General features: G+C 36.8%; 1 protein-coding gene across 1 annotated transcript; it reads right to left on the minus strand.

Moving 5' to 3' along the window:
- Nucleotides 1-1,972: 1,972 nt before the first annotated feature.
- Nucleotides 1,973-16,091, minus strand: LOC148849226 (autophagy-related protein 101-like). Its single transcript, XM_088951248.1, has 7 exons — nucleotides 15,519-16,091; nucleotides 15,236-15,275; nucleotides 13,436-13,521; nucleotides 11,570-11,665; nucleotides 7,116-7,257; nucleotides 6,854-7,016; nucleotides 1,973-2,438 (listed from the first exon to the last, which is right to left on the minus strand). Exons 1-7 carry the CDS (start codon nucleotides 15,549-15,551, stop codon nucleotides 2,363-2,365), a joined length of 636 nt encoding a protein of 211 aa, XP_088807374.1. The 5' UTR covers nucleotides 15,552-16,091; the 3' UTR covers nucleotides 1,973-2,362.
- Nucleotides 16,092-17,848: the final 1,757 nt, after the last annotated feature.

Genomic DNA, 17,848 nt, shown 5'->3' on the forward strand with positions numbered 1-17,848 from the left:
GTAAAACCTGTACACCACACGAGGCCATCTTAGCTAACATATATATTATTTAGAAAAAAATGTATGCAACTAAAAAAGACATGATACCCAAAGAGCTTTGACTAATCAACCTGTGCCGATGAAATTTGATAAATATCACCTATCGTTGATTGTTCTAGTGCATGAATGGTAAACCCATCTTGTCTTAACCAACTAATCTTTGAATATATTAAGCTAAATTAGTGGGGCCCTGTGTGATGCACGGGATCACACTCCCTGTCCCTCACCCCCGTTGTCAGGACACTTTACACCATCCCCACCCCATCGCTAGTGGTGGGGCGGATTCGAGGTGAGGCACCCATTCCCTGTTAGGGATGGGGAATCCCCAAAATTTCCCCACCTGAGGCAACCACCTAAAAATAATCTAATTTAATTTATGGATATTTAACAAAGAGGATTATGGGAATTTGGGGGTATTTTAGGATTGGATTATGACAATTTAAGGGTATTTTATAAATGGCATTGTGGGATCCTAGGATTATAAGAATATGAGGAAAACTTAGAGATATTTTAAAAAATCAATATTGAATCTATTGATATTTACTAATTTGCCATCGGGTTTGGGGAATGATATGCAAACCCTGCCCCTGATTTGGAACAAAAATATTTTTCTCGTCCCACTTTGTTTCTTCCCCATCACTATTTAAAATTCAAGAAAACTTACCCCATTTGGGGTTTGCATACAATTAATTTAATTTTTTAATTAAGCTTTAGGTTTTTCAGATTTTTAATTAATTTTTTATGTTTTTCATTATTATTCATTAATTTTTGTATATGAGTATTTTTCAATAATTTTCAGTATTTTCATCATTTTTTTTGCATATTAGTCACTACAAAATTAATTTGCCTTTGCTTTCAGTAAAAATAAATTAAATAACTAAATAAATACCATAGTTAATAAAAAATACAAGTAATTTTCAATATTTTTCAATAATTTCTGACTTGGATATTATTTTAATAACATAAATACGAATAAATGTCAACACGTCAAGAAAGGATGGGGAATCTTCCTTAATAACCATCCAAGCCATAAATAGGTTGAGGTCAAAACATTCCTAATAGTAAATTGATATTTATATTGAATACCCGTCCAATTTAATATGAATAAATTGTTTAACCATTAATTTATATTAACTTTAATATAAAATATTATTAATTTTCAATATTTTTTAATTATCTACAGTAGAATTATTTATAAATAAGGTATAACACATGAAAAATGCACATTTTAATAGATATATGAAAAGAAGCATTACAATTAACAATACCAAGACTCTAAAACATGTACACATCACACAATAATTATCACTCTATTTCAATTTTCAATTTTTATTAATTTTTTTTAAAAAATTATTTATTTAGTATTTTTATATAAACAATAACTCTATTTTTCAAATAATAAATATGATTTTATTTTTAACATATAATTTATATGTGAAATAAAATATATAAATAATTTAAGATAGATAAAATAGATCATTTTTATAATTTTCAGCTTTTATTAAATTTCTAGAGAAAATTAAATCTTAAATGGATGTTAATATAGATGCTGTTGGCCAAATGAGAAATAAGCCCCCCAGAGTCCCACGTATAGATTATGGCTTGGTTTAATAACTGTTCTAGTGCGCGTGTTTGGTTCTAAGTTCTAACCAAGTTGTCCAACCATGAACCATATCATCCATCAGATTTGACATTTAAAAAACAAAATAATTAAGAGTTGGTAAAACTGGAATTTGAACAGGTTGCATCAGCATCATACCACATGGGCTGCAAATGGATTAGATTCTAGAACTCATCAGTTATCTATCCGTTTATCCATAATGGAATCAGATCGGATTTAAAAATGATACTAGACCCGACTAATTAATTAATTTTACAGATTTATATACCAAATGATGCTTGGATCCCTGGTGGTCAGTTACAGGTCTAAATATGGAGAATGTGACGATTAATTAATTTTATTGATTTTATAGATTTATTTCCACAGAGAGGATGTGACGATTACAGGTACCAAATATTGAGATTTTCTTTGGACCACAGAAGGTTTTCCAGTTACAGGTTTAAAGTTCTAATTACCTACCAGATATGATATATGCATGACAACTCCAAACTGACGCCATTGCTGAAGTCACTAGACAAAATCCTCCCCGCTCTTCCTTCCTTAAGAAAGAGACCCCTATACAGAATTTTTGTGAACCTCTTCTCATGTAGTGTTGTTCTATTCAACACTACATGAGAATAAAAGGGAATGGAAAACCAGTTTACACTTTAACATCAGGAAGTAGCTAGCCATGAAGAAGAGAGTTGGTTCGCTCTCAGACAATCAGCTAAGCATTGTTGGGTGCCCAGTCTGGAGCATTCTCTTGAACATGTCCATGCCAAATGTAGAATCTGATGAACTGTTCAAAGCAGCACCCATGAAAACGTCAGTAGCCAATCAATAGTTGAGAACTTAAGATCAATTCAAATTTATACAATGACAAGAAAATAGAAAAGTGGAATATATTAAAGGAGCTAAGATAAAGTATACATATTCTTCTAATGCTTCAGTGGTTTCAATGAGGACTGAACTTATGGCCATCATGCTATTTAGTATTTAATCAACTGAGCCACATGCTTGTGCCCAAGTCCCACAAATTGTCATAACGTGTGTAGGAAATAAGCTCAATTTTCTCAAGGATGATCATGTTGGAAAGTGTCTATAGAATTTGAAGGGTAACAACAAGATTGGCAAAATTATGTTGAATGTCTTTCCTTTTGCTATTATTTACTTAATTTAGCTTGAAAGAAATGCATGTGGTTTTTTAATCATGCCTCCACTAAGAAAGGGTATATGGTGCTTTCATGGCTATCAATAGCCAGATTTACATGGGTGGGTACCATATCATGTCCAGAACAACAATATGAAGTAGAAATTTCATGATTTGCACCTTGTTCAGTCCTGACCTTGCCAAATCTGGGTCACATGGTTTATAGCTAGTCATCCTTGTTTTTTGTTCTGGGCAGCACAGAGACCCTGTTGTGAACCTTCTTATTGTACATAGGAGTTATTTTATATTGGTTTTAATAGTTTTGAGTGAAATACCATCTCTAGTTCACCGCTTTAGAAAAAGGTGGGGGCACGAGGAAGATTGGCAGTTTTGGAGACCATGCCATGCTCACGTTTCCAACTTTTCTACAAAAACAAACTTATAAGTTTACCAAATTGATGTGTTGTATACTCCCTAGCAATGTGCTAATGTCCACATTACATGGTATTGCATAGAACACAGTAGAGTTCCCAAATATACATCTCACAAAAGACATGGAGATGGTGAGTGAAAAAGGTGCCATGAAGGTCCGACTTCATAGAAATTCCAAACAACTGTGAGATCACTATGCCCAAGAAAACCCATTCCAAGCTTTTAGAAGCATTATCTATTCCTCCAAAATTTCAGATCTGAAGCCACTCAATACAACAGTAAAAGCTAATGACAAAAGAGAGCACAACCAGAACTCAAAATATGGAGCTTCAAGAGTTTTAATGCCTAGAAGTGTGCTCTCTTTTGGTATACAGAAAGGCATTTTGAAGATCATAACAACTTTCACCCTCACTTGGGCATTTCTGCTTTAATGTTTCTGGGAAGATGAATGGACCTCGTAGGGTATGTTATTTATACATGAACAATCAGCTGTACTAAATATATCTATTGTATCCATTTCCCTAAGCATACTAGGATCTCTCTAATCGGGTTTAATAGGTGAGCTAGTCACTGTGGCCACTGGCCACTCTGACAATATTGGATGGGATTTGCCTAGTCACCCTCAATAGCCGATGATGAAAGATGCAACTGCTTGATAATTCAGATGCCAGATAATCCTACCATTTTCCCTAGCCAAGACACCTCCTGTCCTTGCTAACCCCAGGGTCTCTTGTTGTTTTGGAAAAGGTAAAGTAATATTTATTGAGAAAGAAACACACCAGAGGCTGAGATCAGTCTCTGAACAGGTAGACTGATCTATTCAGAAATTACATATGCCATTAAGACAAAGAAAAAAATACATCTGACACATTACAGTTTCTAAAATCTGCCGCCACAGACAATCAAGAAATCAGCTTGCCCACTAACTTCTGAGTTAAGTCCTCCAGACTTGGAAACTTATTACTGAACACCCTTCTATTCCTCTCGGTCCAGATACACCAAATTACAGCACTTGGAATCATCTTCCATAAAGTCTTCTTTTTCTTGCTCAAGCCCACAATATGCCAGCCGCATAACAGCTCTTTTACCGACCTCGGCATCACCCAGCAAGCATTCAAGGAGCTGAGGAAGTGGTTCCACAGCTGAGCAGAGAATGGCCAGTGAATACACAGATGATCAGTAGATTCAGCACTGCACCCACAAAAGCTGCAAGATAGGTCCGAAATCTGAATTCCCCTGCTCACAAGGTTCTCCTTGGAAAGGCATTTGTTAAGAGCCATAGTCCAAACCAGGAAACTGGCTTTAGTCGGACTAATGGGATTCCACACTTTCTGAACTGGGAAATCAGGAACACCCCTCCTACAAGGCATAGCAGCCAAAGATTTAACTGAAAACATACCATCAGAATTCCACTTCCAAAGCCACTTATCCTCCGAGCTATAATCCAACTCTTGAAACTGGAGACAGGTCAGGAGATTCACTGCCTCATCCACCTCCCAAACAAAGAGATATCTTCGGAAAGAGGGAGTCCAAAGAACTGAACCACCAGAAGTTCTATAGCACTCAGCAACTGAAGCCTCTTGGTCTGAAGCACACTGGAAGAGGAGTGGGAAGGACTCAGCAAGAGGAGCATCAGTACACCAAGAGTCCTTCCAGAATTTGATCCTATTAACATTACCAGCCCTGATTGAGATCCCCCTGGCCAGATCTGGAAAATGCTTCATTATCCCTTTCCACAGAGAGATACCCCAGTTAGGAGGGGGATCCCTAGTTCTCCAATTTCCCCAACTCACACCATATTTGCTGGCAATAAGAGACCTCCACCAAGCATCAAATTCTACAGCAATTCTCCAAATCCATTTACATAGAAGGGCAGAGTAAAATTGTTTCAGCTTCCTTATACCTAGCCCCAGGGTCCCTTTTTAGCACCCATCAAGTTGAGGTTTGACCAATCTCACATTTGGGAGTTTGGAAATTGTTCTAGACATTCTACAGGAGACTATTGGAGGAGACAACTAGTTTTATCTCAAGTAGTTTGACTAATCTCTCCACACCTGGGGGTTTGGAAACTCTTCCAGACAATCTACAGAAGAATATTGGAGGAAACAACTAGTTTTATCTCAAGTCAGTACTCAGTAGATGAAATGCTTCTATACTCATCAATATAGAGCATTGAGAAACCAGTGCCCCCAAGGGTGGAAGCTTTTACCTGGCTAATAGCCAGAGGGTGCTTATTAACTCAGGACATCCTAAAATTTCCAAGCAGATGTGCTCTATGCTTGTCTGGAAAGGAAAACATTTTTCATCTGTTCTACCATTGCAGCTTCATATTCCCAATATGATCCTACTTCTTGAAGCTGTTTAAAGTGGATTTGTGGTCAATTTCAGATCAGTCTGAAATCTTTGGTTGCTGGCCAAGAATTCAGGGTGGTACTAAGGTCAAACTGCTGTGGAGTTGCATTCCATTGTCTTTGTGTTGGGAAGTATGGAAGGAAAGTAAACAGAAGAATTTTCGAGAATAAGAAGAAAAGTGTCAAAGAGGTGGTGGCACGGATCAGCTCTTCAGTGATTGGTTGGATGTTGATACTGCCAGAATTTCAAGGCTTAAAAAAAGAAGACTTCGGGGAAGATTTTTTCTGTTCCCTGAATTTAAAAATTCTCTGTGTTTCTGTATTGTTTGGTTTGACGTTTGCCTTGTTTTTGTATTGTTACAGTGGGGGTGACCTCTTGTCACCATATTTAAGCTGTAATCTTTTATTTTAGCAATAAAATATTTTCTTTATTTATCTTCAAAAAAATAATAATCAGCATTTGAGAACTGAAATAGCACTCAGTCTCTTAGAGCATTGAAAATTCCTGCATCAAGGATGTTCTGGAAGGAAAATTGAGGATCATTCATGTCTATGGTCCTTCTCCCCAACCTCAGTGAAGATCTTTCTATTAGTCTTCTTCGTTAAGATTTTTATGATTGATCATTCATTTATATGGCACATTTATCCTCACAGATGTATCATGTGTCAAGATAATTTAGGATAGTTCATCTTCTTCTGCAACCCTAGGTGGCGTCTAGAGCTTGGATTTTTTTTTTCCTTTTTCTTGTAATAGCAACTTAAGAAAATTTATTGGTGAAAATAAGAGCCATATACAAGTAAAGAGGGATGTTGGGCCACTGACAACAACCAAAACACACACACAGAGAAGTGTCCCAAGAAAAAGACCAGAATTTGATTGCAACTGGAACAAAAGTTTAGGATGTAGAAAGCAATACAAATATCCTGTTTGGGGAAATCTCTTCCATTTGGTTCTTTTTGTACTTAATCCATTTGTTTGATGTAACATATATTATTTTTCATTTTGGTCAGTTATCAAAAAGAATGACATCGATTATCAAAAAATATTCTTTTCTATCAAAAAATTGATGGGGTCTTTGCTGCACAAGAGACACAGATGATGCCCATCATAAGTGAGAGTATGTTAAAGGTTAAGCTATTTCTGCTGCATAATATAAAAGATATAAATGAAGGTTAAGCTACTAGCCTACTACAACTTAAAACAGGCACCTTCAAGGTTAAAATAACTGAATAGAACTCAAATCCAATTAAGATAAGTTTGGAAACCCAAAAGACACCAACCTCGGGATTGTGATTTCATAGGGAAATGAGACACCCTCAACATTTGGAACAGGAGGAATATGATCTCTTTTCTCATTGACAAATTTTATGATTTGAAACAAAACTTCATGAAGAGATATTTCCAAGGCTGCTTGTCGACCACTTTTCTCCTCCATCACACAATCTATAATGAATCAAAAGCAAAAACCCTATTAGGTACTGCATCACAAAAGAGTGTAAATATGAACGATCAATCAGATTGGTTTCAGAATGGTACGTGTACCTCCAGGAGACATTCTACGATGTGCTTTTGGGTGTTTTGTGATATTCAAATTGATATACCATTGTTCCCAATACAGGCGTTCTGTTTTGTTAGTGAACCAAGTTGGCTTATTGTTTTTTACCTCATAGAAAGATAAACATACCTGCATTATAATTTTTAGTAGTTAAAGTATATAAAATCATAATAAGTTGCTCATGAATTGCATAATCCAAATACTCAACGCCCACTTTCATTTGATGGTAAAATTTGGACAGTGGGTGGCATGTAGCCATATTTACCAGGGCAGAACTTAAAGCAAGAACTGATAAGTGATAATCAAGCCTCAGAAATCATTAGCGTTTAGAGAATTACAAGTGTATTGCTTGTTGGGACAAAAAAAAGGGGCTTGGTTGAAATGGGCGGAACAGCTGACAACCAATCCCAATTTCAAGCATTTTTTCTAGGTGGAATTAGAAGAGTTAGGGTTTAGTTGGATGGTAGGGAAGCCAAAACCAATCTCAAGCTCAAGATGCCACTTGTTAGCACAAAAGAGCTAAAGCCTGGTTAAAAGGGTTAAGGAGCGAAGTCCTTATACTGCTAGGGGTGAGCAAATGGTCAGTTCTACCAAGAACCAATTGGACCTGACCTTGAAATGGCCTTAGTAAGGCCAGTTCCAATTGGTTCTCAGGTAGGGCCCAGTTCCAAATCCTTGGAATCAACCCCCCACCCAGGTTGCTTGGTTCTGGAGGTTTATCCTACCCTGACCAACCCAGAGAACTGATCTTGGTGGAACTGGCCTAGGTGTAATTTGAACTTAGCATATGGGTTTGAATGATGAATTATATATTATGTTATATTGTTGGGTTGATTGTGGACTTTATTCTATTTGCATTGAAATTGCATTTAACTAAATTGTGGAATGTCTGTGAAATTGGATTATAGATTACTAATGATTATGTGATATTATTTAGGTTGTTCATGGATTATGCTTTATTTTCTTTGAGATTGAATGACTAATATGGACTTGAAATGTGGAATGTTTATGTTAGATTATTATCCAAAGTCAAAGCTTTGAAACGGAAAAAAAAAAAACAGCATATTGTTATTTAAAAAGAAAAAAAAGGTTCCATGGATAGACCTTGAAATCGCCTAGGCTAGAGAACCAACCTTAAAACCGATTTGACATGGTACATTCTGGTTCCGAATACCTGGAACCAACCCCTACAAGGTAGGTTGTTCCAAGTTCTGCCTTGGAACCAGACCAAACCAACCCTTGCTCACACCTAATACTTGTCATCTCCCTTTTTCCATACATTTCAAGTTATGGTCATTTCCCTAACTAAAATTTACACTCCACATTGTTTCGAAAACATTTCCAAGCTACTCATACATTTCAAGTTATAGCCACTCTCTCTTTCTACATTTCATAATCATAATATCTTTCTCTCCTTTCCATAACCCCCATGGTCTGTAGAAGTCAAGGCTCTCTCCCCAATGAAATTTTACATTCCTGCTACATTTTCTCAATGCTTTCCTGGTTAATTTCTGTAGATTTCATTGGTATGCCACTTTCTATATTTCAAGTCATAGTTACTCTGTAGATTTCATGGGTGTAGTGACTCTACATGTCAAGTTTTAGTAAGAGAAACTAGCTCAATATTCCAATCATAGTCACTTTCACTCTACATTTCCCAGTCATAGTCTAATCCTTCTTTATATCTCAAGTTATACTTCTCTCTTGGATCAAAAATTAAATTTCCATATCATTTCCTAAGAACATGCACCTCAACCACTGCCATGACTAGAAGCAAAAAAGTTACACTAGTAGTGGCAATCGCAAAGTTATCATCAATGGCTTTAAGACATCAAATTAAAAAATTGACTAACCCTGCCCAAAACTAAACAGTAGAGATATACTATACCAATCAAAAGCCAATACCTTAATGGTGAATTTGTTCCTTCTTTTCTTTTTTCTTTTTTCTTTTTCTTAGTTTTGAGTGGGTAATTGAATTTTGTTTTGATATTGATTTAAGCAATAGTATCATTCCCGTCTAAAGTGTTCCAGGACTTCCATAGGAATACTTCCCTGGAAAGGAGATAAGTGTGACTTTCATTTCTCTCATCCTGAAGCTAGAAGGGCAGTAAATCTAAAAGATTTCAGGCCAATCAACTTACTCTATAGTTTCTATAAAATCTTGGGTAAGGAGTTGGCGGAAAGGCTTAAAAATGTGCTAAGCAGTGTAGTGGCTGAAAACCAATGTGCTTTGGTTCTTAGGAGGCGGATGCTAGACAGTATGTTGGTGGCAAAAGAGTTGATTGATTTGAGGAGGAGAGAAAAAAGACCGGGCCTGATCTGTAAATTGGACTTAGAAAAAACCTACAATAATGTTAATTGGAGTTGTTTGGATTTCACTCTGGAGAAAATGAACTTTGGGAAGAAGTGGATAAATTGGACCAAGGTCTATATCACTTCACCTAAATTTTCAATACTGGTAAATAGGGAATGAGCGGGCTTCTTCAAAAGTTCAAGGGGTCTCTTTCAGGGGGACCCCCTCTCTCCCCTCCTATTTATTTGCTTGATGGAGATTCTGACCCAACTCATCCTTCAAGTGGGGGAGGCTGGTTTGTGGGAGGGTTTCTTGGTGGTGCCAGGAGAAGAAAAATTCCAAGTATTGCAGTTTGTTGGTGATACTTTGTGTTTTATTGATTGTAAGGTGGATCAACTGAAAGTTCTCTTATGTGCTCTGCTGGCTTGAAGTGGTGGCTGGTCTGAAGGTGAATTGGAACAAAAGTCTTATCATCCCAGTGGGCAGTGTGGAGAATATTGATTCCTTGACTGATGTGCTTGCTTGTCAAGTTGGTCACTTGCCTATGGTGTATCTGGGTCTGCCTTTAAGAGCTAAATGCACCTCTTCCTTGATTTGGGAACCTGTTTTGGAACGGTTAGAGAAGAAACTTTCCTCTTAGAAATCAAAGTATCTCTCCCTTGGAGGAAGAATTACACTCCTGATGAGTTCCTTGTCAAATCTCCCTTCTTATTTCCTTTCCCTTTTCCTAATCTCCCCGAAGGTGGCTCAAAGAATTGAGAAGTTGCAGAGGGACTTCCTTTGGAGAGGTTGAGAGGAGGATAAAAAAAATCATTTGGTAAATTGGAATCAGGTCTGCCCTCCTAAAGACCATGGGGTCCTGGGGATTAGGAGGATAAATGTTTTCAATCATGCCTTACTGGGCAAATGGATTTGGAGGTTCGGGACTGAGAGAGGCACTTGGTGGAGAAGGTTAATTTCCGCTAAATATAGCTTGGATAGGGGAGACTGGATAACTACTGATTCCCTCTCCTCTTTTGGCTGTTTGATTTGGTTGAAAATTATACCTTCTCCCTAGTTTTGAAATGGTTGTAGGCTGGCGTTCTGGAAGGATCCTTGGTGCTCTGATCATCCTTTAGCTGAGCTTTTCTTGCAGCTATTTCAGTTAGCTTTGAACCAGGCTTGGGTGGCAGACTGTTATGATGTCCAGAGGGGTAGTGTGGTCTGGAATCTTTTGTTTAGAAGGAACTTTCAGGACTGGGAGATGGAGAATTTTGTTCAGCTTCTTCAGTTGCTATCTGGTCAGGTTATAGACACTAGTGTGGAGGACTCTTAGATCTGGAATGGGACTGCTGATGGGCTGTTCTCTGTGAAGTCTTTTGCCTTTTCCCTGGCTGACTATATTCTTGATAAAGTCCCTGTGTCTAAGATTTGGAACCCTGTTTCCCCTTCTAAAGTTAACGCCCTAGTTTGGGCTGCAGCTCTAAATAGATGCCTCACCAAGGTGAATCTTGTTAGAGGGAGTTTGCATGTGCCGACCTGTTTGCTCTGTGGACAGGGGCTGGAAGATTCAGACCATCTCTTCTTGCATTGCCCTGTGACTTTTTGGCTATGGTGGCACTACCTCTCTGCAGTTGTGTTTCCTGGCTTTTGCCTAGTTCTCTCTTGGATCTTCTGTGGGGCTGGAGCCTTCCTGCTCTCTCAAAGTTAGCTCAGTGTGTCTGGCTGTCCATCCCTGTTGAAGTGACAGCACTGTTTGGGCTGAAAGGAATGGAAGGGTGTCAAAGAGTCAAAGGGGGTGGAGTTAGTGTCCCTTTCTTTTGGAAAGCTGGTGTCTTTGGTTGCAGCTGCTAAAGGCTTTCAGCCAAACATTCTGGGCTCCCTGCTAAGAGATAGAAGCTTGTAGAAGTTGTAAGTATTATCGCCTTTTTGCCTGGATGGGAGCTTGTCTCTAGGGGGCTTGTTGTATCTTGATTAAAGAGATATCAAATAAATTACTTTACTTTCTTCAAAAAAGAAATTATTAGTTTTTTCATGTGGTTCTTCTTATGTTATGATAATGACAGAACCAACTACTACTTGTGTCAAAACATATAGAAACCCAGAGATTTGCATAAAGAGCAGGCTCCACAAGAAGTTCTAACTGAAAGGCAGCAGCACTATGTTAACCTGACTTTTCTTGTTTGGGTGTTTCTCTACCCAAAAAATGAACAGGTCAATCTTCTCCTCTATTTTCTTTTCAAGTTCAGAATCCTCACATTGCACCTACACAGAAAGTAAAGGTAAACTGAACCACTGTTACGGCAGCTTGAGCACAAAAAATGCTATTGCTAATATCTTGAATCTCAAATAACATATGCATCACAAGTAGAGTTATTGTATTACTTATTGAATTGATGCAAAGCTCACATTCCATCTCCTTGTTCTGGGTAAATTTATTATACCGCAGGTCGTGCACCACTCAAGTTCACAACTTGTTAGCTACTAAAATATTTGTTCAGAAGGAAAACTGTCTCTCCTTTTGTGTAGCTTTATACCTCCACTAATATCCACTTTTATTATTCTTAATACAAAACAAATCACTATTTTTTTTTCAAAAAAAAAAATAAAGAAAAAGTAAATATAAAAGTGTATGCCAAGTCAACTGGATAGAGCATGGGTTATGCAAACTAAATCCACTGTAAGATACACATATACAGCAAGACCTAAAAGGATAATTAGAGGTTGTTTAGTGAAAATAAGTGACTGTAGAACCTTGATTTCCTGAGTTTAATATGGATAAGAGTCTTAACAGAAACATTTCAATAGATAAAGAAACCAGAAAAAAAAAATTGACTTAAAACTTTCCATGTTGAGCTAAGTGTTGAATTTAAAGCTGAATATGCTACCTGAATCAACCACCATTCAGAAGTCCTCAATATGGAACTACAAAATCAATATGGGATGATTTCAAACCTCAACTTAACCCAATAATATAAGTCACCATCTAGACTAGGAAACAAAAGTGGGGAATCGCATCCAAGCAACCACCACATGATACCTTCAATGGACTAAGGAGTGGTAGTGAACAACAGCATGGATGCCATTGAAATCATAACCTATATGCTATCCAAAAAAAGTGATTGCAAAACAAAACATGATGTATAAATAACCACAAATATGAGCATATAAAGCTTATGGGTCCATATCAAGAAGAAAACAGCAGGACCATCAGATAGAATTTTATAAATAATCCATTTATAGAGAGTGTCCCTTAAGGAAGCAGTGTTGTGAATGCTTTTTTTTTTTTTTTTTTGATAAATGAGAATAGTTTTATTAAGTCAAAAAAATATCAGTACATTCAGCCTAGGAAGAAGCATGAGGTGTTACCTTCCCCTAGGACTGAGTTATAAACACTAAACAAACACAAGCCTGAAGCACAGTTACAAAGTGGCCCAAAACAGATCTCCCCTTGACACCCCTTGCTTGGCCAGAGAATCAGCCATTGCATTTGCTGATCTGCTGACCCACTGAAACCTGACTGACATATTCCTTGTCAGCCATTTAACTTTCTTTAACAGATCCCTGTAGCCCCAACAAGCTGTATGATATGCTGATGAACAATCCTATCTCCAAATGCTGCCATAGGTCAAATAAAACGGGCAACTAAGGAGGAAGAGATTCCCAATCAATATATGAGACCTGTGATATTATTTCTTTGGACACCATAAACTTTCTGGGGGAGCTACCACTAGCTATGGTGATAACAATGAATGTAAAAACTTCCTAAAAAGCAAGATAGAAAATGGCAAGTCCATGATTCCATTGTTTAAGCAAGCAGTGCAATTTACAAGATTCTAAAGAATAGTTAAAATTTTTTGCCTTTTTTTTGGTTTTTTGCTTTTATTTTCAATTCCTTGTATTATTCATTTAGTTTGAACTAGTACAATTAAGCACTAAAGAAAATTAAATGTTAATACATCATGAAAAAAGATTAAATAGTATTCAAACTTGACATAACATAATATAAATTGTAACAAGGATTTTGAGACTTACATATGTAATTTCAAAAAGTTCTGAATCTTTGTCTTTGGGCCGTACAAGACCTAAAGCTCTATGAAACACAATAGTGTGTAGAATACCTGCAATCATTTTTACATCAGCTGGCAGTTCAGGTAAACATGAGGGGAATAGGTGCAAGGCTAACGCAAACACAAAATTAAGAAGAAAATGATTATTGATAAAAAAAGGTTAAAATGAAAGAGATGAAATGAGAGAAAAGATAAAGCACATTATATTAAGAAAAGCAAGATATGCATATGAAAAGGAATAAAATGTAATAAAGAAGGGGAAGACAGCCTTCTTTCCTATGAAAAGTTATGAAGATAAGTGGCTATCACTATACAAAAAAGCCCTATTCACCACTGATCTAGTGAGTCCATTAGCAATTAAAGTTAAAATGCCTTAGAGTCAACATGGTTTGAAGTCATAATAAAGCTTTTAGTTCTTTTATTTCATTTGAGAAATGGCCCAGTCTCCAAGGTCCTGCTCCCATTTTTTAGCTCCACCTACTTGTGTTGATGGAGACCTTATAAAAATAGATGAGAAAACCTACACTGTTTAGTCATACTCAACAGTCAACACTGGGAGAAGAACCATGACCTTGGATTTGGTGGAATCATTATCCCAAATCACCAGATAATTGTTAAATTCCCAAAAGATATATCAATTCAATCTCAAACAGTGCCTCCAGCCCCTGCAGCCCGCAGGGCTTCAAGAAAGCAACCCCGAGAATTCCATAAAACTGAAGGCAAGGGAGGAGGCCTTAGGAGCTGGGGAAAAAATGATTTTTGGTAGGTATCTCCTTAGGTCATCCAGCAAGACACCATAGAATTCCTTAGAAGCTAAGGTCCATGTATAGATGTTCCTTTTGTTTTCAAAGATTGGGGTGTTCCTTTTCTTGCTAGACTGCCCACATAACTGTATGTAAATTGCCTTCTAATAGATTTTCCATTTCTTTCCCAAACTGTAGCACTCATTTTCTTTTTGACCATTCCCAAACTTTGGCTTTTGAATAGGACCTGGCCAATACATGCTACTAAAAGAATGCTTGGAAATAAAGCAGGAATCTCAGTCACATTCTAGTGGAGGTACAGTCAAGTCCTTGGTGTCTGGATTAGAAAATGATTGATATGGAATAACCAGTGCAGTTAAGATGAAAACCGAAAAGGTACGGAAATGATTAGAAGCCATTTATATAGACCCATGATGAGAACCGTGTAATGGACAAGCCAAGCACCACTCTGTACTTTTCCCTGTATTTAAACATACTGGAGCCTGTATTTAAAATTCGAGAGGATTTAGGATATTAAGTTCCAGCATTTGGACAATGATCAAGAACTTAGTGCCATGATAGAATTGCTAAAAATATTTAAAAAAAAAAAAACAAAAGAAAACCTTCTGAGAAAGGAGAAAAATGCAATATCATGAATTGATGGATGAAAGGAATTCCATTTGTTAATGTGTTTTATTCAATTCCCTTCTCACTTAGCCTCCCACATATATCTGGAGGAACCTTTAGCACATAAAAGGAAATTAATTTCAACAGGTAAAGTCATAGATTAAGCAAAGAAGCAAATTGTTTTCCCGAACTCGAGCATGTATAAGACTTACAGACAGAAGTGCATTGACAGAAACTAAATGTCCTTAAACACTCATCCATTGCATAACAGGAACGTGAACACAAAAAACAAAAACAAAAAACTAGTCCGTATTACATCAATCCGCATAATCACTGACTCGTAGGTCAAACTCCACCTAGTTCTGCGAAGAATTAAAAGTAACAAGGTATCTTACAGCGCAGCACTTCCCGTATCTCAGAATGCTCCTCCACTTCCTACAGTCACGTAAATACATAAAAACGTAATCAGGCAACAGCGTCGTCAATCAGTAGAAACATTTAACTGAATGAACACCAGATAATATCAATATGCAGATTTAGCAATCTGAAATCTGAACTTCATACAATCAAGGAAGAATGATGAAGAACCAAAAAAAAAAAAACAAAACATGAAAACAAATTTTCATACGCAATAGTGGATATAATTGAAGTAAGATAATAAAAGCTTCAGAGCCTCACCAGTTCTTTAAGGTGACAGACCTCGCAGTTCATGATGTCGTGCACCGAATAAACCTGCAAAATCAAATCCAGTCGAAGAAATAACCCAAGAAAGGCAGCAGCAACTTACCAGATGAAGACATGAGAAGTCATGAAACCCTAGAAAATGATCGAGAATATTGAGCTGAGGGAAGGAGCAATCAATGTTCCTTGTTCCGGTTGAGAAGAACTGGCCTGAGCCCCGAAGTCAATATCGGTCATGGAAAATAGTCCTCCAGCTGTGAATGATTTTTAAATTTTAATTGAACCATTGACATCAGATTCGAGTGTTGCGTAACGTGTCAGATCAGACCGCGGCAATTCATTATTCATTAATCTACGTCAACTCAAAGTATTCGTGCGTTCCTGACTTCCCTCTCGACCGAGAAGATGTAAGCAATGTTCCCAATGGTACCCAGAAAATACAGATACAGGCCTACAGCCCAAGGTAGACCCGCCAATGATGGATAATCTCACGGCTCTGGGTGCTTAGGCTTCTTATTAAACTTTCTGATGAGAAGTTCCAATTCAACGGCTACAATTGAAGCAGAGGATAAGATTGTGTTTGGTTTGAAGGTTTGTATAGGTTTCTCAATCTTTCCCTTCCTTTCTCTACCTTTTCCTTCAAACCAAACATAGCCTAAAAGAGTAAATTGTTTTTTTTTTTTGGATTTTTAGCCTGCACTCCACCTCAGAATTCAGATTTGAACTGCAGACCTACAACAATTCAAATTTATGAACAACTCCACCTATAATACCCATATCCGCCCATGAATTGGCATCAATTCCGAGCTGATACCTACCCCAACAGTAAGAAATCAATTCAGTAGGAGTGTGCATTATCCTAATAAAGATACTATTGGTTAGCACCAAAATCCATCCAGTGAAATTTGTTTATTCTTAAAACATTTTTCATTTCTTGCAAAAGTGCAATAGAATATCAGCTTAATACCTCCGAAATTGTTTTTTTTTTTATCAGACAAGGAAGGCATTAATACAAGCCATCCAAGATCTCTGAAACAAGTTTTGCAAATTGATATTCCATAGAGCGGCAAAAAGAATAGCTTGAGCAAGGGGGCATTCAAAAATAGGTGATTAAAACTGGAATAAAATCCTTAACGGCTCTCCACATAAACAATTGGTATGTAGGGGGTATAGGGAGCCTCCAAATCCATTTAATACACTTTTTTTATCATTATTAAGAATTGTAAGACCAAATTGTTGAAGTTGGGCATAAATTTGTTTGGCTGAAAATTTACCCGATGGATGATGAATCCAAATCCAAGCCAGAGTAGTTTCCTCAGAAAAAATTGGCGTATTTAAAATTTCAGAGACTTATTCCTAATTCAAATGAAGATTGAGAAATTGTTGATTCTAGGATTCAATAGAAATTATAGCTGAAATGGGGAGATTTTTGAAGACAAATGCACATGTTGAGGTAGCATTCTGAAGCTATTATTTGATTTAATCAAAGGAACCTGGTCCAAAGGAATAGAAGAATCCTTATTAACTAGATAACCAATTATTTTTTACATATCTTGAAGTTTAGGAGCAGTTAGTTTCTCGAAAAAGGAAAACACATTGTTCTTTAGATATTTTGATTTCCACAATTGAGCCCATAGTTTGTTTTGCTTATTAATAAACCTCTAGTCTAACTTTTTAACAAGACCAAATTTACCAATTTCATATTCTTTAATCCCAAACCTCCATTGCTTTTAAGTTATGCAATTCTATGCCAAGCATATCACCAAAAAGGATTGGGATTAGACTTGGATTAATTGGCCCACAAAAAGTCTTTTACTGTTTTCTCAATTTCATTAAGAGTATTTTGGGGAAATTGAATGACACTCATGGAATTGAGAGGTATAAAATTGGAGAACTGATTGGATAAGAATATGTTTCCATGGCTGACTGATTGCAGAAGCTTTCCACTTATTCAACTTGATTTTGATATTATCCAAAACATAGTTGAGATTGTAATGCTTATTTCTAGACCAACACAGAGGATTACCCAAATACTTGGATTGAGGATTTAGAGTATTGATTTGTAACAGATGTCCGATCATTCTTCGAGGTCTCAGGTGTATATTTTTACTGAAATGCTTGATTTATCAAGGTTGATCAATTGACTAGAACAGCCTTGAAACTAGAGTAAAATATTTTTCAAATTATCAAGATCCTCTCAATGAGCTCTGAGGAAAAAGCATGATATTATCTGCAAAGAAAAGATAGGATATAGGAAGAGAGTTTGGGGAAATTTAAATTCCTTTTAAACTACCTTCCTGTTCAACTTTAAGAAGCATTCTCGAAAA

Source organism: Nelumbo lutea, chromosome 6 (genome assembly GCF_056320005.1).
Source record: "Nelumbo lutea isolate HS-2025 chromosome 6, American lotus-T2T, whole genome shotgun sequence".
Lineage (NCBI taxonomy): Eukaryota > Viridiplantae > Streptophyta > Magnoliopsida > Proteales > Nelumbonaceae > Nelumbo > Nelumbo lutea.